Genomic DNA, 19555 nt, shown 5'->3' on the forward strand with positions numbered 1-19555 from the left:
AATGTGTCTTTGGTCAAAGAGTAGGCATTGGGGAATTGAAGTTGTTTGGCCTAGCCGGTTGGGGAGTTGTTTTTTTTTTTTTAAAAAAAAAAAAAAAAAAAAAAAAAAAAAAATTGGTGCAAACTTTATGACAATCAAGCTCATTTTGTCAATTTCTTATAAACAAGTATTAATTTCACGATTTATTAACTATTTACATTGTGGATGAATGACTAAACAATTTCTTAAATTTAACAACTGGATTAAACAAGTCTATCTCTCGTCTCAAAGGCTCCCAAGGGGACGTCTGGAGCAAAGACTATGTTAAGATTATAATATTTATCTCTTGCTATAATACATACTACTTTGTAATCTTCAATTAACTACAATCAACATTATTTTAGAACTCTCATTTGTTACCGTATTTACAATTTACTACACTTTTTACTATTTCATGTTCATTATTGTTTTATTATTTATCACCAGGTTTAATATTTCCTCTTAAAGCTAAAATAATTTATATTTCAAACATATATTATTATAATCAAAAGTATAATAATCTATATCCAGACACATTATTATAATCCATCTAGAATAACCTAGAGCTATAATAACAATTTTCGTAAGAATTTGTAAATAACTTTCAGATGTATGCAATATTTGTCAAATAGTAATCAGATTGTAACAACTTCATTATTACTATTATTTGACTGTGTGAGAATCGATTTCTGACTCCGAGATAGATAGCTTTTAATTTTATTGCATTACAAAATTTTTGATCAAAGAGAGAGGAAAAAAAAAAAAAGAAAAAACCCATGTGATTCGGGGGAGAATTTGTGAAAACTTGCAAAGAAAGTTGAAACTACAAAGGAAGGGGAGCAGTGATACAGAGAAAACGCATAAACACAATAAACAGACAGCTATTAGAAAGCTTCCTGAATTTGGTTTCTATTCTTCAAAAGAAACCGATTCCTTCTTCTCTTTCTTTTTCTCTGTAATTTCGTAGTACCCATTTTTCTCTGTTTTTGGCAATACAACAAAAAAGTGGAAGCGAATGATGCTGAATACCAACCCATTTGCCAAAGCAAAGCACAGAATAAAGTAGAACAACAAAAAGGGTAACAATCATCTTCTTCCTCCCTTCGCATCTCCTTTCATAAAATCCCATTTCAGAACAACAAGAACAAGAAGGAAAAGAAAAAGGGGTTCTCCATTTCTTTCTCCTTTTTCCGCCATGGGTCTCTGCTTCACCAGAACCCGCGACATTCCAATCGACTCCTTCTCCTATGCCTCAGACCCATCTCCGCAAATCAAGCCTCATTCTCAAGACCCACCAAACCCAAACCCAAAACCACCGCCAAAGCCGCAACCGATTCCCTCTTACAAGTCCGTTCCGCGGTCGCAGATTGGCCCACTCACCGGCCGTCCTTACATCAACATAACCACACTCTACGAACTCCACAAGGAGCTGGGTCGAGGTCAGTTCGGTATTACTTATCTCTGTACCGAGAAAGCCACTGGTCTTAAATACGCTTGCAAGACGATTTCCAGGAGAAAAATGGTGAATCCGAAGGATATTGAAGATGTGAGAAGGGAGATTTTGATTTTGCAGCATTTGACTGGGCAACCCAATGTCGTGGAGTTTAAAGGGGCGTATGAGGATAAGAGGAATTTGCATCTGATTATGGAGCTGTGTTCTGGCGGAGAGCTTTTCGATCGGATTATTAAGAAGAAGAGTTACTCGGAACGAGAAGCGGCGTCGATTTGTAAGCAGATTTTGAACGTGGTTCATGCTTGTCATTTCATGGGGGTTATGCACAGAGATTTGAAGCCTGAGAACTTCCTGATGGTCAATGAAGACGACGATTCGCCGATTAAGGCTACCGATTTTGGACTCTCTGTTTTCATTGAAGAAGGTTCGTCAGTTTCCACTCCCAATTCTCTTGTGCATTTCTTTTGATTGTTAACTGAAAATTGTTTTGAAGCACTGTGTATGTTTTATGTATGAACTTGAACTGAGAGCTCTTGAAAATGGCATTCGAATTGGAATGTCTGTATTAAGCAAGCCGTATGGGGAACGTTGAAAATCACCGTTGACCAAATCAACCAAGAAAACGACTGGTCAACCAAGTCAACCACTTCATTTAGCTTCATAACATTTACTTCTACCAATTAACTTAAGTTTTTTTTGTTTAGCTTAAGTTTTTAGATTGATGGTTGATTTAAATGTGTTATTTACTTTTTTAAATTTACACTAACATCGTTGGTAACCATTTGGGATTTGACTTACTTTTAGTTTTCGAAAATTTAAGCCTATTTCTTGCCTTAAATATTTCATTTTTTTTTTAATTTAAAAAGTGGGACTTTTTTTTTTTTTTTTATTCCTAAACTTTCATAAATGTTCCATTACATTTTAAAAATTAATAACATATGAGAATGAAAATTTGAGCCTTTTTATCTTTTAATTGAGGTTATGTGATATATAAAGTTATGCATTGTTACCTTATTTATTGAGCTATGCTTAGATTTACATAATTTAAATAATAGTATACTAGTAATAAAAATTCTAAATAATGAATTTAAAAAAAAAAAAGATAAATTTATATTGCAATACCGAAGATACTACAATATTCCATAGTCTTCAAGAGGGCTACTTTCTCTCAATATTTTCCACAGGAAATCACTACAAAATTCTTCATTACCCTCCTCTTGACTCACTCCCACTAAAGGCCTTAACAACCTTATTATCTAATTACTAATATGTCTCTTCTAATAACCATACTAATATTCTACTAACGTTCCTGTTATTTTCCTAACTATGGATGTTACAGTATATTGATCAATTTAAATATAATTAGTTGATTAAGGTATATGACCTCAACCAAAGAATTCAAATTCTTTTATCCAATATCTTGTTGCACTTAAAAAATATAAAATAAAATGATCACGAGATATCACGGAAGAATTTATTAAGGTAGGTAAGACCAAAATAAGATTTAAAACTTTTTGTTCCCATTAATCATATTAGGTTTGTTTTTGGGCTGCTGAGTATGGGGATTCCTCAGGGTTCTTGACAGTTTCTATTTGAATGAAATTTCTCAGGCAAAGTATACAGAGACATAGTTGGAAGTGCATATTATATTGCCCCTGAGGTTTTGCAGCGAAATTATGGGAAGGAAATTGATGTGTGGAGCGCTGGGGTTATTCTCTACATTATCTTGTGTGGGGAGCCTCCCTTTTGGGGAAGTAAGTAAAGTACTTCACTTCTTTACATAGTCTTACAATTCTTTACTATGACCTCCGTCTTTCTTAAGATTACACTTGAATTCTAAAGCCAAAAACTACTTTTAGCATAGATTTTGAAAATGTAGATGACAAAACAAAGAAACTCATAGCGAAGTAGTGTTTCTAAGTTTAATTTTCAAAAATTAAAAAACGAAAAAGATCTTTAATAGTTTTAGTATTCTGGTTTGAAACTAGACTTGTTTGCTCGCAAACTCAATGTAGTTGATTCTTTTTTGAGTGTTCTGCTTCGAAGAATCTGAAGACTTCACTTATGAGCTTAATGTTCTGCTTATTTTTAGTATTATAAAGTCTTTAAGTATTGTATTCTGCTGAGCATCTATTCTAAACACAAAACCGAGCTAACAAGTCTAATCTAAGCACACTTCAATATCCTGCTCTTAAGATTAGACTTCATGCATTTGGCTTTGTTCAGAGTTGATTTGATGTTTGAATTCCGTCAGAGACCGAGGACGAGATAATAAAAGCGGTCCAGAAAGGCAACCTAAAAATGGAAGATGCTCCATGGCCTTCCATATCCCCTTCTGCCAAGGATCTTGTCTCTAAAATGTTGACGAGGGACCCAAAGAAGCGGATCACCGCTGCTGAAGCACTCGGTAAGTAAGGCTACTTCCCTAGTTGATTAGATTGAAAACAAAAATCACTCTTTTCATTTTCAATATTTGTGTTTATTACAAAAGTTGAACCTGTTCTTAGTGATAGAATGTCATTCCCATTGTTTCCAAAATTCATGGACCCACCCCATTTGATTAATATTCGAAGTTAATTTCAATATACATGATGATAACATAAAAATATTCTCATTCCACCAACTTTTTCCATTCTACGTCTCCCATTGATTGATCAGAACATCCTTGGTTGAAGATTGAGGGTGAGGCCTCTACCAAGCCCATTGATAGCGCTGTGCTCATTAGGATGAAACAGTTCAGAGCAATGAACAAGTTTAAGCAACTTGCTCTCAAGGTATTTCGCATAATTTACATTCCCCCAATTTTTTAGCTTCCTATGTAGTGTCATGAAATCGACAAATAAAAATAAACAGAAAAGTGTAAGCAATAGATAATTGATATAGAGATTTACATGGTTCACTCAAAGTGTATTAGCTACGTCCATGGACAAAGGGAGAATAGTTTACTTTTAGATAATATAATTCAGATTATAGATCATAGGTGTCTCTAGGATCAAAACGTAAAAAACGTAAATATGACTCATACAAATACAACTTAAGAATGAGTGAATTTCACTTGACTGATCTAAAACTCTGCTGAATGTTTGTTTGTAGGTAATGGCAGAAAACCTTTCAGAAGAAGAATTAAAGGGTCTAAATCAAATGTTCAAGAACATAGACACTGATAGAAGTGGTACCATCACATTTGATGAGCTGAAAAAAGGTCTGTCCAGGCTCGGTTCAAGGCTTTCCGAACACGAAATAAAACAACTAATGGATGCGGTAAGAGGCGAAAAATCTCCCTTATCCCCTCTTTTACTTTCCCAACTGGTTGAGTATGTTCAGAAATTGCAATGCCTTTTAGCTTATACATGAAAATGTTACTTCTCTACTTTGGCCAGGCTGATGTCGATAGAAATGGGACAATTGATTATGGCGAGTTTATTACTGCAACAATGCATCGACATAGGCTCGAGAAAGAAGAGAACATATACAAGGCCTTCCAGTTCTTTGACATCGATCGAAGCGGGTTCGTAATGCAGAATGCAGTATTCTATAAACTCTTGCATTGGGAAGCTGTTTGATTGATAAAATGCTACTGATACTTTGTTGTTGAATTTTCAGATTTATCACAAGAGATGAACTCAAACAAGCCATGACTCAGTATGACATGGGAGATGAAGAGACCATAAATGAAATTATCAACGATGTTGATATCGATGGAGTACTACTCTTTCCTCTGATTTTTACAGCTGAAATATGATTGCAACATCTCTGATAGTTTAGCAACTTGAAAGATTTAAACCCTTTTTTTTTTTAATCTCTTTCAGGATGGAAAAATTAACTACGACGAGTTTGTTAACATGATGACAAAAGGGACAGTGGAAGCAAAAATGAACTAGATTACAGTTTACAGGTTGTAAAAAGGAAAAAGATGAGTAAGTTTGTTGTGTATAGATATGTAATTGATGATTGCAATGAGAAAGTGTAACTATACAAACTACAAAATCAATAATGTCCATTATACTACGAAGTTTCTACTTATCAATGCACGATTCTGTACAATCTATTATTGTTGGTGAAAATTTGGGTTTTTAAAAAGGAAAAATTGTTTTTGAGAATCCCACCTTGCTTAGGTTGGGAAGTGAACTCTCTTTCATATACTCCCATCTTGAACTTTAAGTTTGGGCCCCAAGGGGTACCCATATTTTAGATGGAGTGAGGAAATAGATCAATGTGGATACAGTAGACATCCGACACGTGCGCCGTCCGGTCGGACGGGTGCGGTGCGTGTGTGATTATTTTTTAATAAATAAATATATATATATATATATATCAATTTTTAATTTTATTTTACTTTAATAATTTTTTCCTTTTCAACCGAAATCGAACCAACACGTGTCGCTCGTCCATAGGTCAAGTATTCCTCCACGTGCACACATTCACGATTAATGGTTCCATGCATTTTACGAAATTGCATGTTCTTTGGCCTAGTGTTCTCCGCTTCTGTTGGCCCTTGAGGCCTATGAAAGGCGTAAGCCTTTTCGGTAGTGAGACACAACACGATTTCCTATTGCCATTTCTCTCTCGATCTTTTTTTTTTCTTTCTTCCGTTCAAGTTTTCCGAGCAAGTCAATCTGAAGGGTGTGAGTTTCCGATCGGTCATGGTGCTACTCCGATCGAGACAATATTATCTATTTTGGTTATTTTATCTTGGGGACAACGTGGCATTATAGTTGAACTTCTTGCAAACTTAGACAGAGCCGTGAAACATCTTAAAGAGAGCAAGATCCGCGACTCAGTCTTTAACGAGTTTCTATTTTGCAGGTTCCACATTTCTGACGATTGTCGTTCGTGACTATTCATCTGTCAAGTTTCATTGTTCGAGGGTAGCCGGTTCCAACAATTTTAAGACGACTATCTGTCGTTGTTGCAATGGCCCTCACAAGTAATAATGACATTATGACATCCGGCCTCAACCGTCCATTCCGGTTCGAAGGAGTGAACTTCAAACGATGGAAGCAGAAGATGTTTTTCCTTATCGTCAAGAAAGAGGTCGATGCTTGTACCACAGATAAGCCAACTATTTCGAATGAAGATCTGACTGAACAACAAATAAAAGCAATTGTTGATTGGGAAGAAAAATACTTTTTGTGTAAAAATTTCATTTTAAATGGTTTGATTGATGATCGGTATGATTACTACAGCACTATGAAGACAACAAAGGAAGTTTGAGACGCCCTGCAAAAGAAGAACGACACCGAGGAGGTGGGATTGAAAAAATATGTCATCAGTCGTTACCTCAAGTTCCAGATGACGAATGACAAATCTGTAGAGACCCAATCCCATGAACTGCCGAAGATAGCCCATGAACTGATATTTGAAGGTATGCCCTTAGATGAACAATTCCAAGTTGCAGTTATTATTGACAAACTGCCTCATTGTGGAAGGATTTTAAGAACATCTTGAGACATAAGACCAAGGAGTTTTCCTTAGAAAGTCTTATCACCCGGCTAAGGATTGAGGAGGAAGTCCAAAAGCAGGACCAGAGGGAGCAGGTGAAAATCATACCTGGGATATCTACATCTACTGTGATAAAGTCTGACCAAAAGTCCAAGGGGACAAAGAGGAAAGGTCAAAACCATGGTTCCAGCAACCAGAACCAACAGAAGAAGTAGAAATCCCCCTTCGAGAGAAATGGTAAGGTTCCTTTGCTTTAACTATAATAAACTTAGACACATGGCTAAGAACTGTAGGAATAGGCATCGTCCTGCTGGTCAGGTGAACTTGACAAAAGAAATGTTAGTTGCCATGATCAAAGAAGTAAATGTGATTGGTGGTTCTGAGGGGTGGTGGATAGACATTGGCGCTATGCGCCATGTCTATCACGATCTTAGTCTCTTTAAAACTTATACTGAAACTAAGGATAAGAATATTCTATTGGAGGATCACCATTCAACAAAAGTTGCTTTTACCGACAAGATGGAGCTGAAGTTTCCTTCGGGAAAACCCTTACATTGAGGGATGTCCTGCACACATTGAAGATAAGAAAGAACTTGGTCTCGGGCTATCTCCTCAACAAGGCTGGATTTACTCAAATCATAGGGGCAGATTTATATACCCTTACTAAGAATAATATATTCGTAGGGAAAGTGTATGCAACTGAGGGAATGTTCAAATTAAATTTAGACATTAATAAAATGAAATCTTATGTGTATATGTTGTGTTCTTTGAATGTTTGGTATGCTAGACTTTGTCATATTAATAAGAAATTAATTAATAACATGATTAGACTGGAAATGATACTTAAGTTATCCATGAATGAATTTGATAAATGCGAGTATTGTAGTCAGGCTAAAATAATTAAAACTCCGCATAAATCTGTACTTAGGGTATGAGCCTCTAGATTTAATTCATTCTGACTTATGTGAATTTGATAACATATTGACTAGGAACAGTAAAAGATATTTTATTAATTTTATTGATGATTGCTCTGATTTCACTTGTATATACTTCCTGAAAAACAAAAGTGATGCATTTGATGTTTTCAAATTGTTTGTAACTGGAATAAAAAATCAGTTTAATAGAAAGGTTAAAAGACTTCGTAGTGATAGGGGAATTAAGCAAGACTCAGACAACTTTAATGAGTTCTTTAACTCACTTGGAATAATACATGAAAAGACTACATCTTACACTCCTGAAATGAACGGAAAAGTCGAAAGGAAAAATAGAACTTTAGTTGAGCTAGTAGTTGCTATTTTACTTAGTTTAGAAGTTGCATCTTATTGGTGGGGTGAAATCATCCTCACTGTGTGTTATGTCCTGAATAGAATACCAAAGTCTAAAAACACAACTCCACCTTACGAAATCCTCAAGAATAAGAGACCAAACTTGTCATATTTTAGAACATGAGGATGTCTAGCCTTTGTAAGGATTTTAAACCCTAAAAGAAGAAAGCTAACTAGTAGAGCCTATGAATGTGTCTTTATAGGTTATGTCATAAACAGTAAATCCTATAGGTTCTATGACCTAGTAAACCAAGTGATCATTGAGTTAAACAATGTCGACTTCTTCGAGGATAGATTTCCTTTTAAATCGAGAAATAGTGACTACTCAGGATCTAGTAGTCTAGCCCTAGTTAGGAATCCTACCCCTACAAAGGAAGCCAACCCAGAATCTAGAAGAAGCAGAAAAAACTAGAACCGTCAAAGATTTTGGGAATGACTTCCAGACTTATAATGTAGAAGAAGATCCTGAAGACCTAAAAGCTGCCCTATCCTCTGTAGATGTCAACTTATAGTAAGAAGCCATAAATGATGAGATGGACTATATTGAATCAAATAGGACTTGGCATTTAGTAGACCTGCCCCAGGTTGCAAGGCAATAGGGTGCAAATGGATCTTAAGGAAGAAACTTAGACTTGATGAAACCATTGACAAGTTTAAAACCAGGTTAGTGACAAAGGGCTTTAGACAAAGAGAAACCATAGACTTCTTTGACACCTTCTCCTCTGTCTCTAGAATTACCTCAATTCATGTATTGTTCTCTCTTGCTGCCATTTATGCCCTTGTAGTACATTAGATGGATGTAAAGACCGCTTTCCTAAACGATGAACTTGAAGAAGTGATTTACATGGAACACTTGAGGGCTTTATAGTCCATGGTCAAGAAAATAAGGTCTGTAAGCTAGATATATCTCTATAGGTTTTAAACAAGCTCCTAAGCAATAGCATGAAAAATTTGATAAGCTAATCCTATCTAAAGATTTCAAGATTAATGAAAGTGACAAATGCATCTACTATAAGTTTGAAAATAATCTTTGCACCATCCTATGTCTGTATGTAGATGATTTCATAATCTTTGGGTCGAACTTGCATGTCATAAATGATGTGAAATCTACATTATGTGCAAACTTCGACATGACTTAGGAGAAGTAAGTGTAATCTTAGACATAAAAGTGACTAGATTTGAAAAGAGAATTTCTTTGGATCAATCTCACAATGTAAAAAAGATTCTAAAGAAATATATTTATTTTGAATGTAAACCAGCATGTACTCCTTATGATCCTAGTGTTAAGTTGTTCAAGAACACTGGTGACAGTGTTAATCAATTTGAGTATGCGAGTATCATAGGCAGTCTTAGATACGCTGTTGACCACTAGATCTGACATAACTTATGCTGTAGGACTACTCTGTAGGTTTACAAGCAGACCTAGTATAGAGCATTGAAATGCTATAGAAAGAATTATGAGGTACTTGAAGAAAACCCAAAACATAAGATTACATTATCAGAAGTTTTCCGCTATCCTAGAAGGATTCAGCGATGCTGACTGAAACTCCCTCTCGGATGATTCAAAGGCTAAAAGTGGCTATATCTTTAATATAGCAGGCGACTGTCTCTTGGAAGTCCAAAAAACAGACTATTTTAGCCCAATCTACGATGGAATTAGAAATGATAGCACTAGCAACAACTAATGAAGAAGTAAGTTGGCTTAGAAGTCTACTATTAGCGATTCCCCTATGGAAAAAGATATTGATCCATTGTGATAGTACTGTAGAAATCGCAAAAGTTCATAACCTTTATTACAATGAAAAGAGATGACAAATACGTCGTAAACATAGCACCATTAAAGAGTTCCTTATTACTGGTGCAATTAGAGTGGATCATATACGAACTGATGAAAACTTGGAAGATCCTTTGACGAAAAGACTGTCCAGAGAGAAGGTTTTCAAAACCACAAAAAGGATGAGACTAATGCCTATATAGAGATGAATCACTGTGAGGAAAATCTAACCTGTAGGTTTGAGATCTCAAGAAATATGTTCAACGGGTAATAACTGAAAGTAACATAAAGTGAATCATGCTAAAACTAACATAGAGTCCTCTTTCTATGACCTAAACTCTGAGCATGATATTCTAAAATTTAAGAAAGGTTGAACTTAGTTCTTAATGAGATATATACTTGATGTCAAGTGGGGTAGCTAGCTATAAGAGTACTCTTGATAGACTCACCTATGTGAATGTGGAAGTGGGAGTCGCTTCCTTTGGAGTTTTAAGGAAACACTCTATGAGCGTTCACTAAACCGAGATACACATGTTAGGCCTTAAAGCACGGGCTTTTGAACTACACCCTAATGACACTATGTAAAGGTTCAAGTCGTAAGACACCTTTGCTTATGCACAGTGTTGTTTAGACTGATACTACTCGATGAAAAATGCTTTTCTTATGTTTTTAAATTCCCAAATGGGGGATTGTTGGTGAAAATTTGGGTTTTTAAAAAGGAAGAATTGTTTTTTAGAATCCCACATTGCTTAGATTGGGAAATGAACTCTCATTCATATACTCCCATCTTGAACATTAGGTTTGGGCCCAAGGGTTACCCATATTTTATAGGCCTTGGAGGCCAACATAAGATATATATATATATATATATATATATATATATATATATATATATATATATATATTTGACTTTAATAATTTTTTCCTTTTCAACTGAAACCGAACCAACACGTATCGCTCGCTCGCGGGTCAAGTATTCCTCCATGCGCACATGCAAGATTAATGACTCCACGTATTTCACGAAAATGCACGTTCTCTGGTCGAGCGTTCTCTGCCTTTCTTTATAGTGAGACACAACAAGATTTCTTATCGCCATTTCTCTCTCAATATTTTTTTAGTATAAAGGGTGCGAGTGTCTGATCAGTCACGGTGCTACTCCGTTCGAGATAGTATTATCTACTATGGTTATTTTATCCTGGAGACGACGTATAGCATTACAGTTGAACTGCTTGCACACTTAGGCAGAACTGCGAAACGTCTTAAAGAGAGCGAGATCCGCGACTCAGCCTGTAACTAGTTTCTATTTTGCAGGTTCCACTGTCAAGTTTCACCGTCCAAGGGTAGCCGATTCCAACAGTTATAAATATTATAATGTGTTAGATAGATGCCTAAGCTTAGTGTCAAAAGTCAAGTATCCCATTTCATTACCACATGTGTTGGCCATATGTCATACAATAACCTATACTTGGTGTCCAAATGTACCATATCCTACGTGCCAAAATCTCTATGAATAAGTGGATTTTAAAAGACACATATATTGGGCAAAATCCATGAAATTTGTGAAAGTGGAGAATCTTGAGAAATTTCTTATTTCATATTTTGTTACTTATTTATTTTATATATTATATCATATTTATTTTATTAATATATTTTATTGGTATCTGTGTTCCTATTGTACTCCCTAATTTTATAACACGTTATCAGCACGAGCTCCCGTCGTTTTTCCTACTGAAGGTAGGCCGGATTATTTTTCTCTTTATTATAATTAATAAATTTAATGTTATTTTGCATATTTAATATCTATTAAATTTCCAATATAAAGAAAATATTTTATGATAGTGCTGCCATGATGAATCTCACAAAATTAGAATTTTTCGCCTTTGATATTAATGGCAATAATTATTTGTCATGAGTGCTCGATATTGAAATCCACTTGGATGCTATGAACTAGGAGAAACAATTAAAGAATGAAATACGACATCCAGTCAAGCAAAAGTTATGATTTTTCTTCGTTGTCATCTCCACGAGGGATTGAAAATGGAGTATCTTATAATAAAAGATCCTCGTATCTTGTGGAAAACTTTGAAAGAGATGTATGATCATCAAAAAATACTTATTCTTCCTAAAGCTCGTTATGAGTGGATACACTTTAGGCTACAAGATTTCAAATCAGTAAGTGATTACAGCTTCACATTATTTAAAATTAATTCAAAATGGTTGTTATGTGGAGAGAAAATTACTGATATTGATATGTTAGAGAAGACATTTTCTACATTTCATGTCTCGAATATGCTCCTGCAGTAGCATTATCGAGGGAAAGGTTCTAAATAATATTCTAAACTGATTTCATATCTTCTCGTGGTTGAACAAAATAATGATTTATTGATGAAAAATCATGAATCTCGACCAACCGGAACGACACCATTCCCTGAAGTAAATGCTGTGAATTTTAATAATAATTGTGGTCGAGGTCGAGATTGTGACCGTGGAAAAGGAAGAAATAATTATTATTTTTGAGGTGGTCGTTCTAATCATTCAAATTTCAAAAAAACCACACAAAATGATGATCACAAAGGAAAAGCTCAACAAGATAAGAGTTCAAAAAGTGTTGAAAATAAATGTCTCCAATGTTGAATGACTAGGCATTGGTCAGGTACCTGTCGTACATCAAAACACTTAATCGATCTCTATCAAGCCTCCCTGAAGGAAAAAAAGAAAAATGTGGAAGCAAATTTTGCATACCAGGATAATGACATATTTGACCTATCCTATACGACAAATTTGGATCTGACGGATTTCTTTGAATCTCCTAAAAAGAAAATTGGTATAGTTGATGGAACATCAAATGTTTCTTTTGACTTTGAAAATATCTAGATTTAATGTTGTTTTTTTATCCATCTTTATATTTTTTTTCTCTTAGAAAATGTTGATTTTTGTATATTCCAAGTGTTGTTTTTATTATTGTAATTATTTTCTTTTAATGAAGAAACATGAATCATTTTCAAATGTTGAGTGTTTAAAAAACTAGCAAAGAAGATCTACGTCTGGCAGACAATGCAACTACACACACGATACTTACAAATAAAAAATACTTGTCCAAATTGAAAATGGTGAAAACAAAAGTTAATACAATATCAGGTTCTACAATCTTAATTGAGGAGTTTGGAAACACAAATATCATTTTGCCTAGAGGAACAATTTAAATTTGACAATGCATTGCTCTCTAGTCAATCAAAGAGAAATCTATTTAGTTTTAAAGATACATGTTGCAATGGTTATCATATTGAGATTGATAGTAAGAATAATATGAAATATCTATATATCATATCTAATGTGTTATAGGAAAAACGTATAATGGAAGAGTTGTCTGTTTTATCTTCTGAATTATATTATACTCATATACGAGTAACTGAAAAATATGCAACAATGAACCTGAAATTCATGAATCCAGATATATTTGTTATTTGGCATGACATATTAGGCCATCCAGGGTCTATAATGATGAAATGAATTATGGAGAATTTAAATGGACACTCATTGAAGAGCCAGAAGATTCTTCAATCTAATGAACTATCATGTGATATTTGCTTTCAAGGCAAATTAATAATTAGACCATCATCAACCAAAGTGGGAATTGAACCTCCTGCATTTTTAGAATAAATTCATGGTGATATATATCGACCTATTAACCCACTAAGTGGACCATTTAGATATTTTATGATATTAATAGACGTATTCAGCAAATGGTCACACATGTGCTTATTATCAAGTCCAAATCTTGCATTTGCAAGATTACGTGTTCAAATAATTAAGTTAAGAGCAAAATTTCCTAATTATACAATTAAGATCATTCATCTTTATAATGTTGGTGAATTCACATCCCAAGCTTTTGATAATTATTGTGTATCAATTAGGATGAATGTTGAATATTTTGTAGCTTACATTCATAAACAAAATGGTTTAGCAGAATCATTCATAAAACGTTTGTAGTTAATTGCTAGACCATTGCTTATGAGAGCTAAGCTTCCTACATTTGTATGGGGACATGCTATTTTTCATGCAACGTCATTTGTACACTTTTAGTCAGTACCTTACTATAAGTACTCGGCATTACAATTAGCTTATGGTGATGAGCCAAATATTTCTCATCTGAGAATTTTTGGATGTCCAATATATGTTCCAATTCCTCTACCACAATGCATTAAGATGTGTCCTCAAAGGAGGTTAGGAATATATCTTGGATATGATTCATCTATCAATTATTAAATATCTTGAACCCTTAACGAGTGATGTATTTATTACACGATTTGCTGATTTTCATTTTAATTAGAAAATTTTTCCAACATTATGGGGAGGAATTAAGAAGTTGGAAAAAAAATTACATGGAATGCATCGTTATTGTCTCATTTAGATCCCCGTAAAGATCAATGTGAACTTGAAGTTTAGAAGATAATTCATTTGCAAAATATAACAAATCAGTTACCAGATGCATTTATAGATGCAAGGAAAGTAACTAAATTACATATAGCAGCTGCAAATGTTGCATAAAAAATTGATATCCTAACACAGCAAGTTGTCACTAATGAATCTGGAACACGTCGGAAGTGTGGTAGACCAGTGGGTTCTAGAGATAAAAATTCTTGAAAAAGAAAAATAATTAATAGTAAAAAAGGTTTGGTTGAGGATGTAAATACCCATGAAGAAATCCTTGACATGACTAGTAAGGAAGGTGAAATACCTAAAGATAATAATGAGATTTCAATAAACTATGTCATGATAGAAAAAAGATGGAATAGAACTAATGCAGTAATTGACAACATTTTTGCATATAATGTTGTTCTTGATATTATATCTGAAAATGAGGTTTCTGAACCAAAATCAGTTGAAGGATGTCGAAATAGAAAAGATTAGCTTCAATGGAAAGAAGCAATCGAGGCAGAACTAAACTCATTTTCAAAACGTCAGGTTTTTGGACCAGTAGTCCAAATACCAAAAGATGTCAAACCTGTGAGATACAAATGGATATTTGTGAGGAACAGAAATAAAAATAATAAGGTCACAAGATATAAAGCAAGACTAGTTGAACAAAGTTTTTCACAAAGACCTGGTATTGATTTTGGGAAGACGTATTCTTCGGTGGTGGATGCAATTATGCTAAGATATTTAATTGGTCTGACTGTGTATAAATTTTGGACATGCATCCTATGGACCTACACGATTTTTCAGCAAGAGACTAAGCGATCTTGTAGCAAACGCAACACGATCGTGTAGCATTAGCTATGCGATCGTTTAGAAAATGTTGCACGATCGTGTAGCAAAAGCTACCTGATTGCATAACAAGAGCTACCCAATCGTTTAGTTGTAGCTACACGATCTGGAATCTCTGTTTCGTCTTCTCCATCAAAACAGCGCTCTGCAACCTTGGAACTTCACGAGTGACTCAAAACTTACAAATTACAGATCGATTGCAACAATTAATGTCCAAAAACGTAAAGGCCCTTATAAACTAAAATTTGTAAATTAAAGAAAGCCTTAAACAGAGAGTACTATCCCAAAACATCCATCAACAAAACATCCACAATCATTCATCGCATAAATAGAATGCAGATTATAAAATCCACCATCACTGTAAAACAATTCAATACAAGAATGGAATTTGGAATCAGAAACCTACAACCTGGCTTTGATACCAATTGAAAGAACTCTAATGAGAGAACCTTGGATGGAAGAGGATCGACCAAATTCTATAATTTATTGGATACAGAGTTTTACAGTAAAAAAGCAATAAGATATGCATTTACAACTAAATTACAACATGCTTTAAAAGAAAAGGGTTTTCCTCACCTTTGAAGACCTTTCTTCGTGTTTTTCCCTCGAACAAATTCATGAACAACTTGAAGACCTTCTTCAAGATAACCTCGAACAAAACCCAGACACTACCACAAAATTACCTTGGTATTCTCAGGGTGAGAACCTAGTAGTGGTGGGCTCTGACTATTTTGATTATGAGGGAAAACTTTGATGTAGAGGAAGAAGATTGAGAACTATCTCAAAGACACAGAACACTTCTGTCTTTCTTAAATCAATCGTTCAACCAACAACCAAAACGTTGAAAAAGAAGAAAATTTTTTTTTCATTTTATTCTCCTTGCCATAAAAAATAACCATCACCTACTAATGTGGGTAGAGAGAAAAGATGGGGAAGGGAGTTGTAACTCCCATCCTTATTATCAAAACAATAACAATAATATAAATATAAATACGATATATATATATATATATATATATGTATGTATGTATGTATGTATTATATGTTATATCAAATATAATATATAACCTATAGTTTTAATATTGTATCACATACAATATAAACTATAGTTTCTTTTCTCTTTTATATGACATTTAATATAAATCATATTTATATTAAATTTAACAACTATGAATCCAATTCATAGAAACTATATTTGAATCTCATTCAAATATTTATTTCCTCCCATTAAGTTATATATATCACATATAACTGAAACAATTTAATTATATCATATATAATTAAATACCTCTATTAATTTGTACAATTTAAATTAATCTAAAAACTAATTCTCAACTAAATCCTATTGAGCTACCAAGGGGACCTCATGGACCTATAGTTTGAAGCCCCAACAGTACATGAATAATTAACTAAACTCTTTAATTACATTAGTCACCGCCCGTTAACTGTCGGGCACTCCACTAAAGATCGACAACTGCACTCTTCGCACTACAAATATATTTTTGTGTCCATTGGACATAACCAATCAACAATAAGGTGACCCTTCACAAATTGCTCGTAAGTACATCTAGGCCAAATTACATTTTTCCTCTGTATTACATCTAACTTCTTAAGTACCACTGATCCCTCTAATGAACAATAGATCATAGTCCTACTATGACTAGCTAGGAGAAGGTGTGGCGCCACATTATTCAAGACCCAGAATCAGCTCTTAAGGGAGAAATGTATCTACTTACCCTTACCTCGGGAAAGGAGTGAATTCCATCTTGTGTAGTTATGTGCCCAGATTTCTAATCAGACGAATCCCCAAAATGGTAGGCTTGTTGAGTTGGCAATCTGGCCACTCACACCTATACAAATCAAAGAACCGCCCTTATAGGCAGGAGTTCACAACTCACTCAGGATTCAAGTCATGTTACCTATGGTCATCCTGGTGAAAGGTAAGTCTCTATTATGAACGGTGTTATATAATGAGACTAAACATTTCGTGGTCCGGTCTTATACAAATTTCTTTGTATAGAATATCCCCGCTCGCATGTCTATACATGAATGATCAGGATCAGATCATTTGTAGCACTTTACAATAATTGTAACACCTACAAAGCGGGTCATACTTGCAGTGTCACAAGGATAAGGTACCTAGCATTTTCCATTTACTACAGACCTTTTAAGTTATCACTTAAACATGATCCACTCATATGTATCAGCATACATGTTTAAGTTACAAAGATAACCTTGGATGTTAGTTTATTGGTTTGTGGTTAATGCAACTAAAATATCATATATTTTATGACAATGAATAAAATATCATATATTTTATTAAATACAAAAAGAGTTTGTTCAACAAATATTTACAAACTATAGGACCCTATGAGATTTAGGACATCAACACCAACAATCTCCCACTTGACCTAAAGCTAGTGGGGTGTACAATATAATCAAAATACAAAGTACAAAAATAATAAATCAGGGCATAACATGCGTCCAGTATAATATGAATATCCCACTTGACCTAAAGCTAGTGGGGTGTACAATATAATCAAAATACAAAGTATACAAATAATAAACTAGGGCATAACACGCACCCAGTACAATATCTCCCACTTGCCCTAGTCTAGATGTGGCTTGTCCTATAGACCCATACTCTGTAGGTGACCCTCAAACATCACTATTATCACAATAAAGTGTGACGGGCTTATACATGTTCAGAATAACTTTTGGATCAGTCAAGAATTTCCTGAGCCAAATGGTTTTCTTAGCAGCTTCACAAGTCGTTACATACTCAACCTTCATGGTGAAGTCAGCGATGCACCCTTGCTTGGTGCTTCGCCATACTATTGTCCCTTCGTTAAGAGTAAACATTGATCTTGATGTGGATTTCCTAGAATCCTTATCAATCTAAAAATCAGAGTCCATGTTTCTCATAAGGATCAAATCCTTAGAATCATACATAAGTATGTAGTCCCTTGTTCTTCGTAGATACTTGAGGATGTTTTTAACGGCTGTCCAATGACCTAATCCTGGATTAGATTGATATCTACTGACTATCTCCATTGCATAGCAAATGACAGGTCTAGTACATAACATCACATACATCAAGTTGCCTACAACAGATGCATAGGGAATTCGTCTTATCTCGTCAACCTCTTGAGGTGTCTTATGACACTATTCCTTCTGCATCGAATATTTGACGAGCATATTGTCAATATACGATGCCTGAGATAGTGCTAGCATTTTGTTCTTTCGATCTCAAAAGATCTGAATACCCAGAACAAATTGAGCCTCTCCCAAATCTTTCATTTGAAATTGGGTCGCTAGCTAGTTCTTAACTATAGTCAGTAAACCTAAATCATTCCCAATGAGTAGAATATCATATACATACAACACTAGAAAAACTACTGATTGTTGATGATCTTCTTGTATACACAAAGCTCATCAACGTTTTGATCAAAGCCATAAGATTTGATTGTAGTATCAAACCTTATGTTCTAAGATCGAGAAGCTTGTTTCAGTCCATAAATGGACTGATTAAGCTTGCATTGCTCTTGACCTTGGGTTATGAATCCCTTGAACTGCACCGGTCTCCTCTAAATTGCCATTCAGAAAAGCAAGGACATTCATTTGCCAAATCTCATAGTCATAGTATGAGGCAATGCATAGAAGGATCCAGATAGACTTCAACATGGAAACAGGCAAGAAAGTCTCCTCATAGTGAACTCCCTCTACCTGGGTATAACCCTTTGCCACCAATCTAACCTTGCAGGTTTGCACCTTCCCATCAATACCTTGTTTCCTCTTTAGATCCATTTACAACCTATAGGTTTAACCCTATGCGGTTGATCTACAAGATCCCATATGGAATTGAAGTACATAGACTCCATTTCGAGATCCATGACTTTGATCCATTCATCTCTGTCAATGTCTTGCATTGCTTTCTTGTAAGACAATGGATCCTCAACTTCGCCATTAGTTATCATAGCAAGGATTTCAGTTAAACCCATATAGCAAATAGGTGGGTTCACAATCCTCCCACTACGTCGAGGTTCCCTCAACACTTGAGGTGGATTTAATGTACTAGATGAACCTACTTCAACAACTCTTATTGAGGTACTAGGTTCTTCAACAACTCTTGTTGAAGATTCAGTAGTATCTTTGGAAATCTCATTCAACACAATCTTAATTCTGGTCTGTGCTCCCTTATATGGTCTTTTTCAAGAAAATTAGCATTTGTCGATATAAATACTTTATTTTCTTTAGGATCAAAGAAGTAATCAC

The 19555-nt window shown here is 34.6% G+C and overlaps 1 protein-coding gene and 1 pseudogene across 1 annotated transcript; both read left to right on the top strand.

Moving 5' to 3' along the window:
- Positions 1 to 710: 710 nt before the first annotated feature.
- Positions 711 to 5498, top strand: CPK29 (calcium-dependent protein kinase 29). The gene is made up of 8 exons (XM_039021800.2): positions 711 to 1895; positions 3082 to 3225; positions 3726 to 3878; positions 4130 to 4245; positions 4565 to 4732; positions 4852 to 4979; positions 5075 to 5174; positions 5281 to 5498. Exons 1-8 carry the CDS (start codon positions 1214 to 1216, stop codon positions 5350 to 5352), a joined length of 1563 nt encoding a protein of 520 aa, XP_038877728.1. The 5' UTR covers positions 711 to 1213; the 3' UTR covers positions 5353 to 5498.
- Positions 5499 to 11858: 6360 nt separating this feature from the next.
- The window catches only part of LOC150034032 (uncharacterized), a 37527-nt pseudogene continuing 29830 nt past the window's right edge, over positions 11859 to 19555 (top strand).

The sequence above is a fragment of the Benincasa hispida genome, chromosome 9, assembly GCF_027475165.1.
Source record: "Benincasa hispida cultivar pf3 chromosome 9, pf3_genome.v1.1, whole genome shotgun sequence".
NCBI classification, from domain to species: Eukaryota; Viridiplantae; Streptophyta; class Magnoliopsida; order Cucurbitales; family Cucurbitaceae; genus Benincasa; species Benincasa hispida.